Source organism: Mustela nigripes, chromosome 8 (assembly GCF_022355385.1).
Source record: "Mustela nigripes isolate SB6536 chromosome 8, MUSNIG.SB6536, whole genome shotgun sequence".
NCBI lineage: Eukaryota > Metazoa > Chordata > Mammalia > Carnivora > Mustelidae > Mustela > Mustela nigripes.
This window is the reverse complement of record NC_081564.1, coordinates 60859569-60878210: the sequence shown is the minus strand read 5'-3', so window position 1 is coordinate 60878210 and position 18642 is coordinate 60859569. Positions and strand designations below refer to the sequence as shown.

Here is an 18642-nt window from a genome sequence, read left to right as displayed (position 1 = left end):
TAAGTTTGCATCAAAAATGTATTTATTGCAGAAAGACAATTTATGCTTACAGGTATATGTAAAAATATCTTGGGCTCAACACTAAAAGCTGCTGTCATTATGACCTTTTGGCAAGTAATTCAGATTGCTACATTTACATATCCTGCTTGATGTACTTACAAGGTAGGAGAACTGTAAACTAACCATAGTTTTCAAATAAGATTTATATTTAAAAGTGAGAGAAAATGACTGTCTTATTTGACGTATATGTAGTAATTGCTGAACTGTAAAAGAATGAGCCACAATATGTAAAGCTTCAAGTATTACAACTTAAGCAAAAACAAACATGAGTGGGGAGAGAGAGGGAAATGGCGGAGGGAAAGACAAACCAAAAAAGTCTTCTTGACTGAGATAATCCAAACTCATAACTACTGTTCTGATGTGAAGAGATTATTTTTTTTTTAAAAAAGGACATTCCAAACTCAAAGACTAAAATATTTTACTATTTCAACATAAAATTCTTCCAGAACTCTTATAATATGTACATGATCCTGGAATACATTTCTCACTTCTTAGCTTATTAACAATGTGTATATTTGAAAATAAATATATACAATATTTCAAAACAAACCCTTCAAGACCATATTTAAGCAATGACATCCAAAGAAATTGAATTCAGGCACCATGTAACATTTAGGATATATGGTATCTTGAATATCAAATGTTCTCTTGTTACTCAGAAGTCTTCCTTATACAGAGGTTGCTTCTAAAGTAGTTTTCTTACAGAGCCAAACATCCTGATGTGCCAAGTCCAATTTCATTTTCTCCAGTACTATAAAAAAAAGATAAACAAGTAGAAAGTAATTAGCTTCAATTTCACAAAGAAAGACAAACAGAGTCTATAGTTCTAAAAAATGCTTAGTTCTTGGCATGACATTTTTAGCTACTGAAAAGCTGTTAACTTATTCCACAGAGTGCACCCACTTCATTCCAGAACCGATCTGGAATCAAATCAAAGACAGCAGTCCTGAAAGAACAAGGAGGCCCAGTCATGGACTGTGTGGTGGCCAACACAATAACAGTGTTTGATATTAAAATATCAATTGGAAATGAAAGAAACCAATGTTTGTAGTACCTATTTTATGCTAGGCACCCCCACAGTTACCTCAGATATTGCTTATAAAGAGATGTGGAACACTGTACCTCTCTTCATTATTTCTCAAAATTAGCATTCAGTGAAATTCAGAGAATGCTACCCATTACTTCTGAGAACTGGCTAATATAAATTTAATCTGCAAGGGTTAATGGTTGTCTTTAACATGTACGGATGCTGCCAGTCACCACTCCCAGTACGGACAACTCTTTTTTTTTTTTTTTTTAAAGATTTTATTTGACAGATCATAAGTAGGCAGAGAGGCAGGCAGAGAGAGAAAGGCTCCCTGCTGAGCAGAGAGCCTAACGTGGGGCTCGATCCCAGGACCCCGAGATCACAACCTGAGCCGAAGGCAGAGGCTTTAACCCACTGAGCCACCCAGGCGCCCCAGTACGGACAACTCTTAATTGTTTGTGTGAACATAACTGAGTCATCCGTAACTCATGCGCCACCTTGTTCAGTAAAATATATGCTGGCAACATCTTGGAGGAAATAAGAATGCTGGACATGGGCAACATAATTTTGTTTCCATTAACTTTACCTCACTATTACTCTAAGAAAAAACAATGAAGGGGGAAAAAAAACCCTCACTGACAAATATTTGTGGGTATGTGTGCATATTCATGTATATGTGTAAAAATGTGACAGATGTTGACTGATTTTAATCTGATACAATTTAAAGTGATTCTAGCAATAATATGGTAAGATTCAGCTTTAATGCTTTTAAAAGGAATATAATTTCTGATTTAAGAAGTTGTTTAAATATCTTCTAGAAGACAATATCAGAGAAAATAAAAATAAACTTCTCAAATGGTTGTTGGCACGTATATAAAATCACATACATTTATTTGTTGCCTACTATGTGACAGGAACAGCTCAGGTTTTGTGAGAGTCCCTGTGATATTCAAGACAAAAAAAGCCTGTAGACCTATACGGCTCATACACAGGTCACCACTCATACACACACAACTATATCCAAACGTTGGGCAATGGGTGGGAAACTCATTCCAGGCAACAAGCAGAGGTGGATTGTTTGTGGGGGGTTGAGGGAATTATTGGGTATGAGAAAGAGCCATGGGGGTAAATCATCAGAGCTACAAAGAAGACTCTTTCTTTTTGAAGGCTGGTGGAAGATTACTGAAGTTGAAAATGCGGGTTAGAGCCACACTGTGGAGGGTTCTCACAGACATGCTACGAAGTCTAAATATCCTGGAAACAAGGAAATCCACACATGTGGATACGTATGTTTGTATGTGTGGGAGAAACACTACTACTGAACACTCTAACAGGTCACCTAAATACTTGTGAGCGTCTGTCTGCGGGGGGAAAAAATTCAGTAATACTATGTAGCAGAGTCAGTCCCAAAACATTCAACTCCCTGATGAATTTATATAAAAGGGTTTGATACAACAGAGGGGCAGGGAAACAACAGCAAGACAACTAACTTTCCTAAAAGCAGTTAATGAAGCAAACAGACAAATCTTACCATGGATTATACTCAAGTGTTTGAAAACTTGCCCCCCAGAAGACAAGGAAATTAAATCTCTACAGATAAAAAATAAACTGTAGGGCATTTTAGCCAAAAATTATGGGGCACTCTGCTGACTGCTGCTATTACAGTAATTATTCTTAAGACTTTAAAACATTTGTAATGTCACAAGTGCCTGTATGCTGTTTTTAAACATGGTGGGTTCTGATGACTACTCGTGCAGCAGGGCTGACTACACAGCCACCCAAGAGCATGTGGGGGGGCAATAAAATTCAGGACTGGCTTATGGTCAATGTGCAAAATAAATGTTACCCCACATTTATCATATTTATCTGGGATTAACTGGTTCCAATGACTCCTTTTTATAGCACACTCTCTTAGCTATTTGCATAGCTGTTTTGTTTTGTTTTGTTTTGTTTTCCTTTTAAGGGGCAGATGAAACATTAAGGAGAGAAAAGTTAAAGATCATTTTCTTAAATTTACAAGTATATTTTTTAAAACTCACAACTCACAACAAAATCCACTCATCTCTAATAATTTAAAGCTTAAACATATGTATCAAGAAAAACATGATATAGAAACTACTATTTCTACAACCTATGGTCTGGGTTTGAATCTGTACTTTTGTCCCACATTAACCCTAAGACCATGAGTTACTTAATCTCAGCCTTGGTTTTTCTCTTCTGTAAAAAAGGCCCGGTAATTCACGCACAGGCGTGAGGATTAAAAAGGTGATACAGAGAAAGTTCTTTATGTAATTTCTCATACTTCTAAGTGTACAATAGGCTGTAATTATTACTATTACTATTGTTTCTTTGTTGTTAATTTTTATTCCTCCCAGGATAATTCAGATAAATGAGGAATAGATCTGGGACACAAAATGATACAAAATACTTTCATATGATATAATGGTATTGTGATAGTTATTTATTTAAGCCACTGGCCTGGGAATCATCTATGTCTTTAGAAAGTTATTAACTAAATTAAAAAGAAAAGCTTGGTTTTTGAGAAAAATTTCTCTTTGGCTAAAGAATTCAATACTTTTTGTTTTGTTCAATTAAATATTTTATACTTTTTTTTTATTCCTAATGATAAAATAAGGTACGTAACATAAACTCAGAAAAATGCTCTATTCTCTTCTCGTAGGTTATTTTTTGCATCTATGCGCTCTCAAAGTAGATCAGAGAGGACAGCAGTTACAGACCAAACATCCTACATGGGGCTGAGGTGTTAGGGTCAGCACATAAAGGTAAAACAGGAACATAAACAAACAAAATTACTCAAATAAAACAAAACAAAAAAAACTCCTCAGAAGGCAACACATTATATATAGTCATCTCTCCAAAAGTTCAGAACAGGAAGCTTTTCCCTTAATACTAATGCAAAAAAAAAAAACCCCTAGGGTTTCTTTGAGCAGCAGAAGGGGCAGATGGATGGCCTGCACTTAGAAGCCCCCTTGTACAAAAAAAACGAGAATCCCCAGTAATTGGGAGTCACACTCAGCATGGCAAGGTGTCATGTCATAGGAGACACCTGGGATCTGAAACATTCCTGAAGAAGCTCTTCTCACCTTTATTAGGACATATGCTGTTTAAAAAAAAACATGAGGCAGAATAACCACACTGTCTGTCTCCTTTCACTGTTGGTTTGTCTTTGAAATCACCACAAATATATAAAGTTGAATTCTCTTCAGTTAAAGGCACATAATATATGACTGCATGTTCATGTGCCCCTCTGCTTGGATCTGAGCTTTTCTCCCCTTGAACATCACGGGGGTTAATTAAGGATTCTTACCAAATGTAAAGCAGTGCTCCCAGTAACTTGAGCTGGAACTTCGGTAAACTTTCTGAATGCCATCTGTTCTTACTGCTTTACTCTGTCTACAAAAAAATACATCTCTAACCCTGGTTAATCTACCAAGATTCAATTAATTAGATCAGTATGTACTAAGATGAACGGAAACCACACCTCGCTCTTCAGCCTTCTCTCATCAATCAGTGGAGAGAGAGAGACAGGAGAAAGCAGAAACAGAGAAGAAACGGGCTGTCATGTGAGAGATTACCAACCAAAGGCTAGTTTTAGAGCAGTAAATGACACAAACTAAGTGACCTCTACCTTTCTGTGCGGACAAGAGTAGAAAGCCCTTTAAAGATCATTTCAGTGGGGACAAGAGTTCTGATGATGCAATCTCAAAGACAATGACCTAAATAAAAGTGTTTTTCAGTGGAAAATTTGTATCACTAATAGGTGGGTGTTGCTAGGCAACAAATACTGCAGTGTTTAATCTCTACCCTTCCTTCGGAATGGTACGATGGAAGAAAATAAGTCTTTTCAGCATGCAATATAATAGTTGTATGTGGCAATTTTATAGTCTTCTTTTAGACTATAATTTCTTTTATGCTGAAACAACTATAATTTTTGTTAACATGTATCAATTACTTTACCTCCATTTTTAGAAAATTGTCCTAGAATCCACAGTGATTAACAGAAATGCAGTAAAATTAGCCTAAATCAATTAGCAGTATACATCCTTATTATAAATGTTATGAGTGACCAAAAAAATAGATGTTGATCATCCAGATTTGCACGTGCATGTCATTTATTCTAAGTATTACTTAGAAAATATATAGTCACTACTTAGAAAATATACAGCATCTAGAAGTGTCAGTTCAAAGAAAAAATAAACTGCAGAGATTAATTAAGAAATAGCTAAGGGGCGCCTGGGTGGCTCAGTGGGTTGATACCTCTGCCTTTGGCTCGGGTCATGGTCCCAGGGTCCTGGGATCGAGCCCCACGTCGGGCTCTCTGTTCAGCAGGGAGCCTGCTTCCCTTCCTCTCTCTCTGCCTGCCTCTCTGCCTACTTGTGATCTCTGTCTGTCAAATAAATAAGTAAAATCTTTAAGAAAAAAAAAAAAAGAAAGAAAGAAATAGCTAAGCTTCAGGGTGCCTGGAAGGCTCAGTCAGGTAATCAATTCTTGATTTTGACTCAGGTCATGATCACAGGATCCTGGGGGTCTCACTGGGCTCTGTGCTCTGAACAGAGTCTGCTTTTCCCTCTACCTCTGCCCTTCCCCTCATGCTCACTTGCTTGTCCACTATTTTTAAAATAAAATAATAAATAAAATCTTTAAAAAGAAATAGCTATGCTCCGTAATTTCTTAATTTGAAAAGATTTACATGAGGTTAAAATTGTATTTAGCACCTCTTGTAATCTTCAATGCCTAAGCAAATTCCAGTGAAATTAAACATCCTTGGGTTACTCTGATTTTGATATTGTTTCAGCTGCACAAGAATATAGGCACAGGTAATGAGTACAGGCAGTGGTGACTTATTTAACGAAACCCAAGCATTGTCAAGTTCATTTCTTAGGATGTAGAATATTATGGATATTCTGGTAAAGACTTGAATTTGGTAAGCTAGGAAACAACTTTTTAAGTGGGTCAGCCCACCCATCTTTAAGTGGGGAAAATGTTAAAACTCACTTTTGTGGTTACAGTAGAGCTTATATAATGTTAAAAAATAGTGAAGTACTGTATGAAACACAGCTCAAATAAATAAAGGTATTGTCCCAGATATGATTATCTCTCACTGTAAAATGGAGCACTGAGATATGATGATGTAAAAAATTTTGTCTATATAAATACTCATGCTGTATTAAGTCTCCACTATTACCTATCTAGGATGACACTGGTGGTCTCTACATTGCTGGAATCATCTAGATAGTTGCTCTTAATTCATATTCATGCTGCTACGGCCTTGATTTTTTTTCTTTTTTTAAAGATTTTATTTATTTATTTGACAGAGAGAGAGAGAGCACAAGAGAGAGAGAGCACAAGGCAAGGGGAGAGGCAGAAGCAGGCTGCCTGTTGGGCAAGAAGCCCGATGCAGGACTCAACCCCAGGACCCTGGGATCATGACCTGAGCCAAAGGCAGATGCTTAACTAACTGAGCCACCCAGGCACCCCCTTATGGTCTTGATTTTAGATAAAAAGTACTATTTTGTTATTAAGAATCTAACCTAGTTTGAGAGAATTTGTAATGACGAAGGCCAAAGTAATTTAAAATAACTATTTATCCAGGATTACTACATCTTATCTACCATTTTAATGAAGAACTAAAAAATAGAAACCTAAGAAAGACTTAATATTTCTTTCCAGTAAATATAATCCTCTGTTAGTTCATGCTTATAAAATTATCTTTCCCAAGTGTAAGTTAAGAGTACATCCACCTCTATTACCAATTTATTAGCCATATTCTTATTTTCTCTATGAATAGAAAAGGTATATGCATTAACTCTTGGTTCTGAACAATCTTCGTAATTTAACCATCGGTGCTGAGGGTTTCATTTACTTTCAGTCTCGGCAATAGTTAAGATCAGCTTTATATGCGGAAAGCAATTAACCTTTGTGTCTATCTCTGACAAGAGATCAAATTTAGTTTCTATCTCAATGCCAATCACTTTACAGATGTGGAAACTGAGGCCCAGAGACATTGGTAAAGAAAGGTCCTTCTGTTACTACCTCCTTCAAATAAGAATGTGGTCCCTTTTTAATCTAGCCTTTTCTCTCCTGTATTTTTAATACAAGGAATTTTAAAAAGTAGTCCTTCTGGGGCACCTGGGTGGCTCCGTCAGTTAATCCATCGGACTCTTAATTCTGGCTCAAGTCATGGTCTCAGGTCATGAGATCAAGCTCCACATCAGGCTCCCTTCTCAGCAGGGAGTCTGCTTTAGATTCTTTCTCTCCCTCTCCCCCTGGCCATCCCGTCTCAGTCCCAGGCTCGCTCGCTCGCTCTCTCTCTCTCTCATAAATTGACAAAACAATTTCAAAACTAAACTAAAGTATACCACTAATTCAGGGGCACCTGGGTGTCTCAGTCAGTTAACCATCTGCCTTCAGTCTGGGTCATGACTTCAGGGTCCTGGCCTCAAGCTCCACGTCAGGCTCCCTACTCAGTGGTGAGTCTCCTCCTCCCATTCCTTCTCCCCCTACTCACACTCACTCTCTCTCTCGCTCGCTCACTCACTTTCTCTCTCTGATTAGTAAATAAAATCTTAAAATAAATAAATAAATAAAGTATACCACAAGTTCATTCACAGACCTTGCATGAAAGCTCAAACTTTAAGCTAGAATGTATTAGATGAGTGGCAGTTGAGTTTTCAAGGATGCCATACTTAATCCCTCTCCAGAGTACACACTTCTCTTGTCCCTGAGAGCCAGGGCTGGCCTCCTGACTTGCTCTAAGAGGCCTGCTGCCCCGCTTTCACATTCCTTGGGGGGACAGCCATCATCATGCAGAATAGCAGCCCTGGCTAGAGTAGGGAACAGTGAGAGAAGCAGAGACAGACCATTTAGAGCAGCTCCAAAGTGAAGGTGTGTGAAACCTATTGGATCCTTCAGAAAAACCCAATCACCAGCTGAAAACCACTGAATGAGAGAACCTACCTGACGTAACAGGAAACAAAAGAGCCATATAGGTGGGATATGGCTGAAATCCTGACTGAAAAATCATAAATAATAAATCATTATTGTTTTTTGAGCTAGTGAGTCCAAGTTTGTTATACAGCTACAGATAATCTGAAATGAGGTGTCAGGCAGCAGTGTTAATTTTAAGTGTGGAGTTTTAGCTCTATTATACAGTAAATGCTGAGGAACTAAAGAAGAAAACTGAGAAACTTGAAGTATGCAAGAATAAAAACTCTTGAAGGAGAGAAATTTGTTCAGCTGTAATAAGGACAGAGCAAAAATGAAATATAAATGACCAACTCTAAAGGAAAAGGGAAGATAGAGAAGTTAACTAACCTCAAGCATATTAAAACTATCTGAGTTTTAAAAAAGAAAAAAAAAAGAGTGTACACACAAAAAGGGAGAGGGAAAGTAAGTGGATTATGAGGGCTATGCCTGGGAAAGTTTCAGTAACTCCTAACATAATATAGCAGTAAGCAAGACACTGACAAGAAAACAAGTTTCAAAAATACTAGATATGGGAGTCAAAAGATTTGGGTTCAAGTCTTGATTCTGTTCCTTGTTAGTCACATGACGTTAGCAAAGTCATTGTCCCATTCTTGGTTTCTATCCCTGATTGCTCCAAAATACCCTGCTGTGCTATATGGAGACTCAGATCTACCATTAGCTAGACAAATCACTGACCATCTGAATCAGCTTATTCCTTTGAGAGGTGACCGGTTAGGAGTAATAACCTGGGAAGCAATCCCTGATTGGTCCCTGTAATATGACAGGACCCAACTGGTGTTCTGGGAGAAGAAACTTTTGTTAAGCCAGAAAAAGAGAATAAGCTAACATTTACAGGAAGAAACTCCTTTACATTCCTTGGATATTTTTTAAGTAGATAAAGCACTGTGCTAATATGTGAGTAACAGAGCCCCGTCTTCAAGAAATTTGTATTTTAGGAGTTATAAAAAAAAGTATCCAAGTATCTATAATAGAAAGCAAAATATAAGTGCAACTCATAATAAAGATAAAAGTCCTATAAATTTCCAGAGGAAGATCAAAGTGGCATTAAGAATAGATCTTAGACAACAGCTTAGATTTGGTAGGCAGAAGTTTACCAAAGATTCACTGAAGAAGATGGATATTCTATGCTGAATAAATGGCAGCTGCAAAGTAATCACAGAGACAGAAAAGAACAAAATATTCAGAGAGGTTATTAGGGAAACACCTTGGAGAGTAGCTTGGAATACAATATCCTAGAAAGCTTTGAGTTGCCAGAGAATGGACTTCACTGTTTTTTTTAAAAGATTTTATTTATTTATTTATTTATTTATTTGACAGAGAGAAATCACAAGTAGATGGAGAGGCAGGCAGAGAGAGAGAGAGGGGGAAGCAGGTTCCCCGCTGAGCAGCGAGCCCGATGCGGGACTCGATCCCAGGACCCTGAGACCACGACCTGAGCCGAAGGCAGCGGCCCAACCCACTGAGCCACCCAGGCGCCCTGGACTTCACTGTTAAGCAATGAGGAAACACTGTACACCCTGAAATTTAAAAAGAAAAAAAAAAAAAAAAGACATTATTTTGTGAAAATATATCTGACTGGGATATTTAGAAGGATAAAAAATGCTTGGAGAAAAAACTACTACAGAAGAATTATAAAGGGTTTTAGTTATCCAAGATATCTTAAAGAACAAAAAATGGATTAAGATGTTAGTTGGAGGGCTCCTGGGTGGCTCAGTGGGTTAAGCCTCTGCCTTCAGCTCAGGTCATAATCTCAGGGTCCTGGGATCAAGCCCTGCATTGGGCTCTCTGCTCAGCAGGGAGCCTGCTTCCTCCTGTCTCTCTGCCTGTTTCTCTGCCTACCTGTGATCTCTCTCTGTCAAATAAGTAAATAAAATCTTGAACAAAAAATTTTAGTAGTCAGAAAATGATAGAAAAGGATAATTAAAGAAATGGTTAAACTAAAAAGGAAATGGTTAAACTGAAAAGGCTTAGTGACTCAGTAGTACTGGGTGAGGAAGAAGGCAAAGTAGACAGGCGATTAGTAAAATTATAATAGAATAAGCAAAGTCAGGAAGGAGTGTGCAAGAAGAAGAGTGTGAGTGTGTGGAAGGGAAAGGAGCCTAATTTTTCTGTTTGCTTACCATTTTCATAATCATCCTCATTAGGAAACTCATAATAAAACCAGGTTTTAAACCATCACAGGCTAGTGTGAAAAGGTCTCCCTCAGACATCTGCATGCAAGATTCTACTAACAGTAAGTCTACAGATAGACTTTTTCAGTGCGTGGTATGCACTGCTTTTCTCAGCTTCTATACTCCTTTCCTAGCACTTCTCTGTTTGTCAAAACCCAACAAGAGTTCAAGTCTCACTTGCCAAGGCCTCTGCTAGACTCAAGATCATTCTCAAGAAAGATTTACAATCACCACTGACTACAAAAAACAAATACCTATGCTGATACTCCGCAGTCTGGTTAACAACCATAAAAATTTAAGTGGGATGATTCAGAGTTAATAATGTATGCAACACATTCATATCAGCTGGCTGATGTCAAAAAGTCTTGACAAAATGCAGAGAAGACATCACTAGCAGGAGAAAAGCATGACTCCCTGAGGACTCTGGGGTAGGACACAGAGAAGCTGAGATCAATTGCACTACCTTCAGAGAACTTACCTGGGCAAACTTGTGAATCTGCTCCACCACTGCAGCAAAGAGAGCATGGACACTTTCGTCGATCAAACTCTGCATGTAATGGACCGCCTCTTCATCAGACAGGTCCAGCCGGAATTTATCCTGAACCTATGAGGTCACAGTAGGTTAGTCTTTTGAATGAAAAATAAGGACTCAATTTAAAGAGACAGCATCAGATTGATATAGATGTTGTTACAATCTATTATGACCTATTTCCATGACAAAGAAGTAATCCATAAAGTACAAGAAGTTCTGAATATTATTATTCTTTTGAGTGAAGTTTATTGTTTTTGCTATATGCTCTTTAATCACCCTTTCTTTGTTGGTTGTTAGATATTTTTTTAAGAAAAAATAAACAGTAAACATGATTCTGCCAGGTGCTGCAGATATAAGACAATAAACATAAATTGTTCTTTTAATTCAAAAGTGTGCTTTACTTTTTTGCATTTCTTTTTTTCTCAAGTTTTATTTATTTAAATAATCTCTACACCCCACATGGGGCTTGAATGCACGACTGAGATCAGTCCTATGCTCTTCTGACTGAGCCAGCTTGGGGCCCCTATTTTTTTTTTTCCTTTGCATTTCAAAGCTAGAACTATTGTGTAAAATTTAAAATGGGACATATTTGCTAATAATCTCCTTCACTTTATCCCTGTTACTTATTATTAAATGAAAATACCAAGGTGAGATTATAGTAATATTCTCCCACACCGTTTCAATTCCTCTACAAGAACAGGAATCACGTCAATCACTGGCAAAATTAAGATATTCCAGAATGTCTCCTTTCCTACAGCAATTCCTTATACTTCTGCCAAGAACTACTTCAATTGGTCTGCAATTTCCAGAGAAGAATTTTCCTTTATTTCATATTTAAAGTTACAGATGACTCCCAATAACAATAACTAGAATTTTTATAAGAATAACTAGAAAAATTAGTAGAGACATACATGAGAATGGTTCCTAAAAAATAAAAACCAATGTAATTGAATGACTTTTCTGTGCAAAAAACATTTCACATGCAGTATTTCACCTGACTCTCAGGTAGACAGTGCCTCTACCTCTAAGATGCAGAAACAAAGGCAGAGCGAGTTTATGAAGCCAACCAACCCAGAGTCCCTTCACTGATGGCAAGGGTCTCATGCTGCCAGATAATCTCATGCCACTGCACATAACCATTATAACTCTACTCCTTTCTCCTCTTGTAAGTGACCCAAATATACTTTTGAAAAAGCAGGCAAGGAGAAAATGTCTCTATGCAATTAAAAAGTAGTCACATTTAGTACTTCCTTTTAAGTACAGAATTTAACTACTAGGAAACTAAGAAGGACACAGTAGAACAACCCACGGCCCTGATTTGCACTTATTTCTTCACTAGATTGGGAGTATGCCAGATGATCCAACAGCTCTGCAGCTTCAGGATGGGGAAGTAAAAAAGATGTGGATAAAAAAGATGTGTCCTTCACTAAAAAGTGAAGGACAGTTCAATGGAGGGATGTCTTAAGGAATATCTTGAATGAACTAGCTCTCCCACTTCTGAATCCCAATGGTGCATCAGTTCCTTGAGTTTAACTCTTTATTTTCTTTGATTTAAGATGTCCGACAATGGGGTGCCTGGGTGGCTCAGCAGCTTAAAGCCTCTGCCTTTGGCTCAGGTCATGATCCCAGGGTCCTGGGTTCGAGCCCCACATTGGGCTCTCTGCTCACCAGGGAGCCTGCTTCCTCCTCTCTCTCTGCCTGCCTCTCTGCCTACTTGTGATCTCTGTCTGTCAAATAAATAAATAAAATCTTAAAAAAAAAAATAAAAAAAGATGTCTGATAAGTCTGGAACTAGTTTTAAGGACATGAAAAAACTATAGGGCAGGAAAATCAAAACTTTAGCTTAATTTATCAAAACTTACATGCTTCTATAAGTGCTACAACACAGACTATATGTATTTTGCATAGAATATTTATATTTATATTTCATATTTACCAAATATGAAAAAGCCACCCTTAACTGCATATAAATGGCTGATTTGGCATCATATATACTGACCAGGCTACTTGTTACTGTTCCATAGATCCTTAAGGTTCTAATCCTTTTCTTCAAGATACCTTCTCTCTGCTCTTCAGGTTATAGTTTAGGTCTATTCATGTGTGTGTGCACACATGCATACACACACATACACACAGTCTAACATTCCAATTAGTACTAAATATTAAATTTTGTCTTTAATAGCATTTTGATGTATATTCTTCTTGCATCCACACTCTCAGATGTGTATATGCCCCATACAAAAACCCTGCAACACATTTCTAGACTAAACTATACTGTCTTTCCTAAGGAACACAGAGATTTCATTTATATGTAATCTTTACCCTTTGTCTTTCAAAGCTCAAAATACATCATTACAAGACTAATTTAACATTCATTAATAAAAAAGACTCTTGCTTAAAATAATTTAGTATTTAGCATCTCTGAAATAAGAGTAACTTTTGTTAAAATAATAAAGCAGACATTCCTTATTAAATATTTTTAATTCCAATTAGAATTTTAAATTTTTTCCTTGTACTCATTTCCTAATAATTTAATCACAGAAGTGATTACAACAAAGGAAAAATTTTCACTCATCAGAGTAAAAGGAAGAGTTTTAATGTAAACATTATTTCCTTGCTGAGTTCATTTGATTATCTGAGCTGCAACAGAACAAAAAAATTCCATTACATGAATAAAAACCAGAATTTAAAATAAAGAATAAGGGGTGCCTGGGTGGCTCAGTTGGTTAAGGGTCTGCCTTTGGCTCAGGTCACAATCCCCGGGTCCTGGGATCAAGCCTGGCAATTGGCTCCCTGCTCAGCAGGAAGCCTGCTTCTCCCTCTCCCACTCTACTTGCTCGTGTTGTCTCTCTCTGTCAAATAAATAAATTGAAATCTTTAAAAAAAAAAAGAAAAGAAAAATTATAAAAATTGAACCCCTATCCAACTACTGCTAAAAGAGAATTAATGCTATAATTATTTGTAATAAGACACAGGACTAGTAGAGAAAAATAAAAGCTACGTTACAAAAATTCAATGTGCATGGATGTTACGGCTTGTATTTTTTTTAATTTTTAATTTAATTTTTTTAGAGTTTCTTAAAATTAACATATAATGTATTATTTGTTTCAGAGGCACAGGTCTGTGACTCATCAGTCTTACACAACACACAGTGCTCACGACAACATACACACTATCCAATGTCCATCTCCCAGCCACCCCTTCCCTCCAATGGATTGTATGTTTTAATAAACAAACTTTGTATGCACCAAAGGTAATTTAATTTTATAGTTCATTTGAAAGAGATCTTCACACAATTTGTAGCTGCTTGTAATATATATGTTTGTTTTAAAGTTTAGTCAAAAATCAATTAGAGAGGGGTGTTTGGGTGGCTCAGTCAGTTAAGCATCAGTCTTTGGAGCAGGTCATGGTCCCAGGACATGGGGATCAAGCCCAGCATCTGGCTTCCTGCTCAGTGGGAAGTCTGCTTCTCTCACCCTCTTCCTCTGCCTCTTCCCATGCTCATGCTCTCTCACTCTCAAATAAATAAATAAAATTAAAAAAAAAAAATCAGAGAAAGAACACATCCATTTATTCTTCAACACAAAATAGTATTACCTCACTAAATTACTATGAATAAATTTATTACCAAAGTTTAAAAGATTTCCTTATTACTGATTTAAAGAAAACACAAATGAAAAAGCACTATCAAGTAGTTATGTTTATCCATTAAACTATTCTATTTCTCTCCCTCACCCCATTTTTTTAATAGAGATTCACCTATATCAGAAGCTAAGCAAATTTAAAACTCTCTGAATATAGGCAATTGTCTTATCAATACACTCTCCCTAGTAACAAAGTTAATAATATGCTAGAAAATACAAGTTTTCTTTTCTTTTTTTAACTGAAGTATAGTCAACATACAACGTTACATTAGTTTCTGAATACGTAGGTTTCTTATCTCAAATATTTTAACTTCCCTTTATTCACTAGGACAATCTACAGGAGTTGACTAAAATGTTTTATCCATACCACATGTTCATAAGATATCTCCTTTTCATTTATTCAGAAAAAACTGACACACCCTACTTCATGAGCCTTTCCTGGCCACAAATTTTAAAATTTCCAAAATCAATGTCAACTCAACATTTAATTTTCCTCTCTCATTTATTTTTTCTCTAAACACTAATCATGATTATTATGTTATATATTTTATTCATTTTACCCTGTTTCTTTTCTGTTTCCCTTATTAGAAGGTAAGCTCCATGAAGGCAGAAAATTTTGTTTTATTATTACTATAACTCAAGCACTAAGACAGTGCTTGACACTTAGTAAATAGCTAAATAAATACTAGTAAGTATTTATCAAAGTAAGTAAGTAAATCTTTAAAAAAAGAAAAAAACTAGTATGATCTATTTGCTCATTTTTGGAAATTAGTCTTCCACCATGCTTTAATTATACTTGTACATACCACTTTGCTTTATATCAATATGCATTATTTTTATTAGACTACTTGGGTAACTTTGTACTAAATTATTAAAAGGATTCAAGCAACTTTTGTGGAAGCTTCCTATGGCACAAAGCACAGAGCAGCACACTAACCTACTACTCCCAGGTACTTGATGTTTGTGATTCATGATCATATGTTTTAAATTGTGATTCCACCTCATATTTTTGGGCAATTGTATTTTCTAAGAAATAAATAAATCTGATTTTAAAATATCATGTATTTCATATGTAAGTATGCAATTTTCAAAAAATTAAAACAAAACTGATATATACTAAATTAAGTTATGGAGACAAGAAAATATTGTTGTACTTCGTTATGATGACTCAAGTAATTTAAATAATCTGCACTTCTCTCAGCTTCAAATATGCTACCCTATTTCCGTAGTTAGTCTTCATTCATGAGGTCAACACAAAAATTTTCCAAGTGGTAAGACTTTGAAGTAATGTTAGCAACTATGATTTCAACAAGGTATAAAAATCTGTACCTTATTTTTAAAGATTTTATTTATTTATTTGACAGACAGAGATCACAAGTAGGCAGAGAGGCAGGCAGAGAAAGTGGGGGAAGCAGGCTCCCTGCTGAGCAGAGAGCCCGATGCAGGGCTCAATCCCAGGACCCTAAGATCATGACCTGAACTGAAAGCAAAGGCTTTAACCCACTGAGCCACCCAGGTGCCCCTAAAATCAGTAATTTTCTAAAGAGAAACAGAAATAGAACAAAAGATCTAATAAGAACAACATAACTAGCAGAAGAAATTGGAAGTCTCAATTTAACAAATACCACTAGAGAACTTTCATAATTGACCTCTGAACTTGAGTGGAATCAGGAAAAAGTGACTATATGACCAAAGATAAATGGATTTAAAGTACACATCAAAAAACAAGTCCTGAATAAATCAATGCAAAAAAAAAGGAGGGCCTAACAATATTTGGAAGCTAGTACACCTATTAATTAGTCCATCTGGGCTGCTATAACAAGGGAAATTTTCATCAACCAATTAGATTTCTCGATGAATGAGCTTTAGCCAATTATGACAAAAGGAAGTCATGCTAAAAACCAGTGTGATAACTAGTCTATTTCCTGTGGGGAGAAGAGAGTTTACTGAAACAGTGCTTGCTGGATAAAATAATTAGTGAAGTCTTAAAAAGAGCATAATTTTCTTAAATGGCTCAATAATGAAGTATTTCCATTAAAACCCCCTCTCAAAAAAAAAAAAAAAACCCTCTCAATATTTGTGATAAACTTATAAAACTAGGTAAAAGAGTTTCTTATTTGTTGGCAATGGTATGAATACTTGTGCTCCTTTCCCCCCAAATACATGTTGAAATACTAATGCCCAATGTGAAAGATACTGGGGTAGAGCCTTGGGAGATGCTTAGGTCATAGAGTGGAACCCTTAAAGAAGAGATCCCATAGAGCTCCCTAGGACTTCTGCCAGCTGAAGATACAAGAAGTCTTCAACCCAAAGAGGGCTCTCATCTGACCACACTGGCACCCTGATCTTGAACTCCTAGAAATAACTGTAAGAAATAAATTTCTGTTTTTTATAGGTCATTCATTCTCTGGTACTTTCTTATAGCAGCCCAAACGGACTAAGACAATGTTCAATCTCCAGAGAAATCTTTTTTCTTTTTAAAAGATTTTATTTATTTATTTGACAGAGAGAGGGAGATCACAAGCAGGCAGTGAGGCAGGCAGAAAGAGAGGGAGAAGCAGGCTCCCCACTTAGCAGACAGCCCTATGCGGGGCTTAACCCTAGGATCTCAAGACCATGAACCAAGCTGAAGGCAGAGGCTTAACCCACTGAGCCACCCAGGCGCCCCAGATGAATTTTTAAAATAATGTTCAGAGTCTACTATATCAGAAGTTAGAGCTTTTTGGTCCCAATTATTACTTTCATCCCCCATAGAGACTCTATCTCTGAGACTGCTACTGTCCTTTAGTAATTATATATTTCTGCAAGGCAAAAATCTATACTATCTTTCAAGTTCAATACTGATAATCACACCGATACTGAAGATCATCTTATGTTATCTTTGAATTTTAAAAAAGTCCTTACAGAGGGCAAGTACTATGATGAACACTGGGTGTGATATTCAATAATGAATAATAAACATCATATCAAAAACTAATGATGTAGTATACCTTGGTTAATTGACTTTAAATTAATAAATTAAAAAAATAAAAAATTTAAGAAGTACTTTCTACTTACCACCTCCTACCCCACCACCCCCACCAAATCAGAGAATCAGAAGCTAATTCAGACAAAAATCTTCAAATCCGCTGCCCTTTCTCCCATCTCTTGTTAGAATTCATGATACAACAACTCTGAATCACTGTTCATCTACACGAAGACTACCCTTTTTTCTCTTCCTTGTAGGCCGAATTAAAACGCAGGTCTCTACTCTGCTGACACAGTAAGAAACCCCTGTAACCAAAGATATGGATGGGAAAGATAAAGAAAGGGATTTTTCTTCCTAGTTAGAACTATAATAGTTTGTCTTTGATCTTTAGCATGCATAGCGTAGGAGTGCCAGGAATCAAATATCCTATCAGGAGTATTAAAGAAGAGCTAGAAAAAAAGAGCAAGGGCAGTAGTAGTAAGCTTTCTCGTAGATACAATGAACTAGTCATGTGACTGTGGGTATGAACAGAACTGGCTTGACTGCCGGGACAGGAGAGGCTGGTACATTCTGAAAGGTGAAAAAATTATATAAAATGTTTCTTTCTTGGGCGCCTGGGTGGCTCAGTGGTTAAGCCGCTGCCTTCGGCTCAGGTCATGATCTCAGGGTCCTGGGATCGAGTCCCGCATCGGGCTCTCTGCTCAGCAGGGAGCCTGCTTCCTCCTCTCTCTCTCTCTCTGCCTGCCTCTCTGCCTACTTGTGATTTCTCTCTGTCAAATAAATAAATAAAATCTTTAAAAAAAAATTAAAAAAAATGTTTCTTTCTTAATTTATGTTACTTAAGAGTCTAGAGTCAGGGACATCAAGGGGAAATCTGTTATTAAAACCTTAACATCCTTTATATATGAAAAGAAGACTATGATACCTAACATTGTATAAAAATTACCTTTTTCACAGTTTTATCTGGTTCAAGAGCAATATCTGGAATGTTTGCATCCACCATCAGGGAAAACAAGTTCAAAATCAGGTTAGAATACCTATAGGAGAATGAGAAAGAAAAAAAAATAGTAATGCGTTAGTTCTGCAGTTCTTTCTTCTGCCAAGCATACTCCTAGAAGTAGTTGTACTTGGATCTTTATGATGACTCCTATAGATGTGCCATTGTCAGCTGTCTCACTGAAAAGCAAGCCTTAAAGAAATATCTTATTCTGGGATGTTGATATAATGTCCTT

The 18642-nt window shown here is 36.6% G+C and overlaps 1 protein-coding gene across 2 annotated transcripts in view; it reads right to left on the bottom strand.

Annotated features, from left to right (window-relative positions):
* Positions 1 to 461: 461 nt before the first annotated feature.
* The window catches only part of PIK3C3 (phosphatidylinositol 3-kinase catalytic subunit type 3), a 137997-nt gene continuing 119816 nt past the window's right edge, over positions 462 to 18642 (bottom strand). For both annotated transcript variants that reach the window (XM_059409562.1, XM_059409563.1), the window contains 3 exons: positions 18357 to 18447; positions 10745 to 10870; positions 462 to 811 (listed from right to left, as the gene is read on the bottom strand). In XM_059409562.1, the coding sequence (XP_059265545.1) occupies positions 797 to 811; positions 10745 to 10870; positions 18357 to 18447 (232 nt within the window). In that variant the 3' untranslated portion in view covers positions 462 to 796. The remainder of the gene's footprint in view (positions 812 to 10744; positions 10871 to 18356; positions 18448 to 18642) is intronic.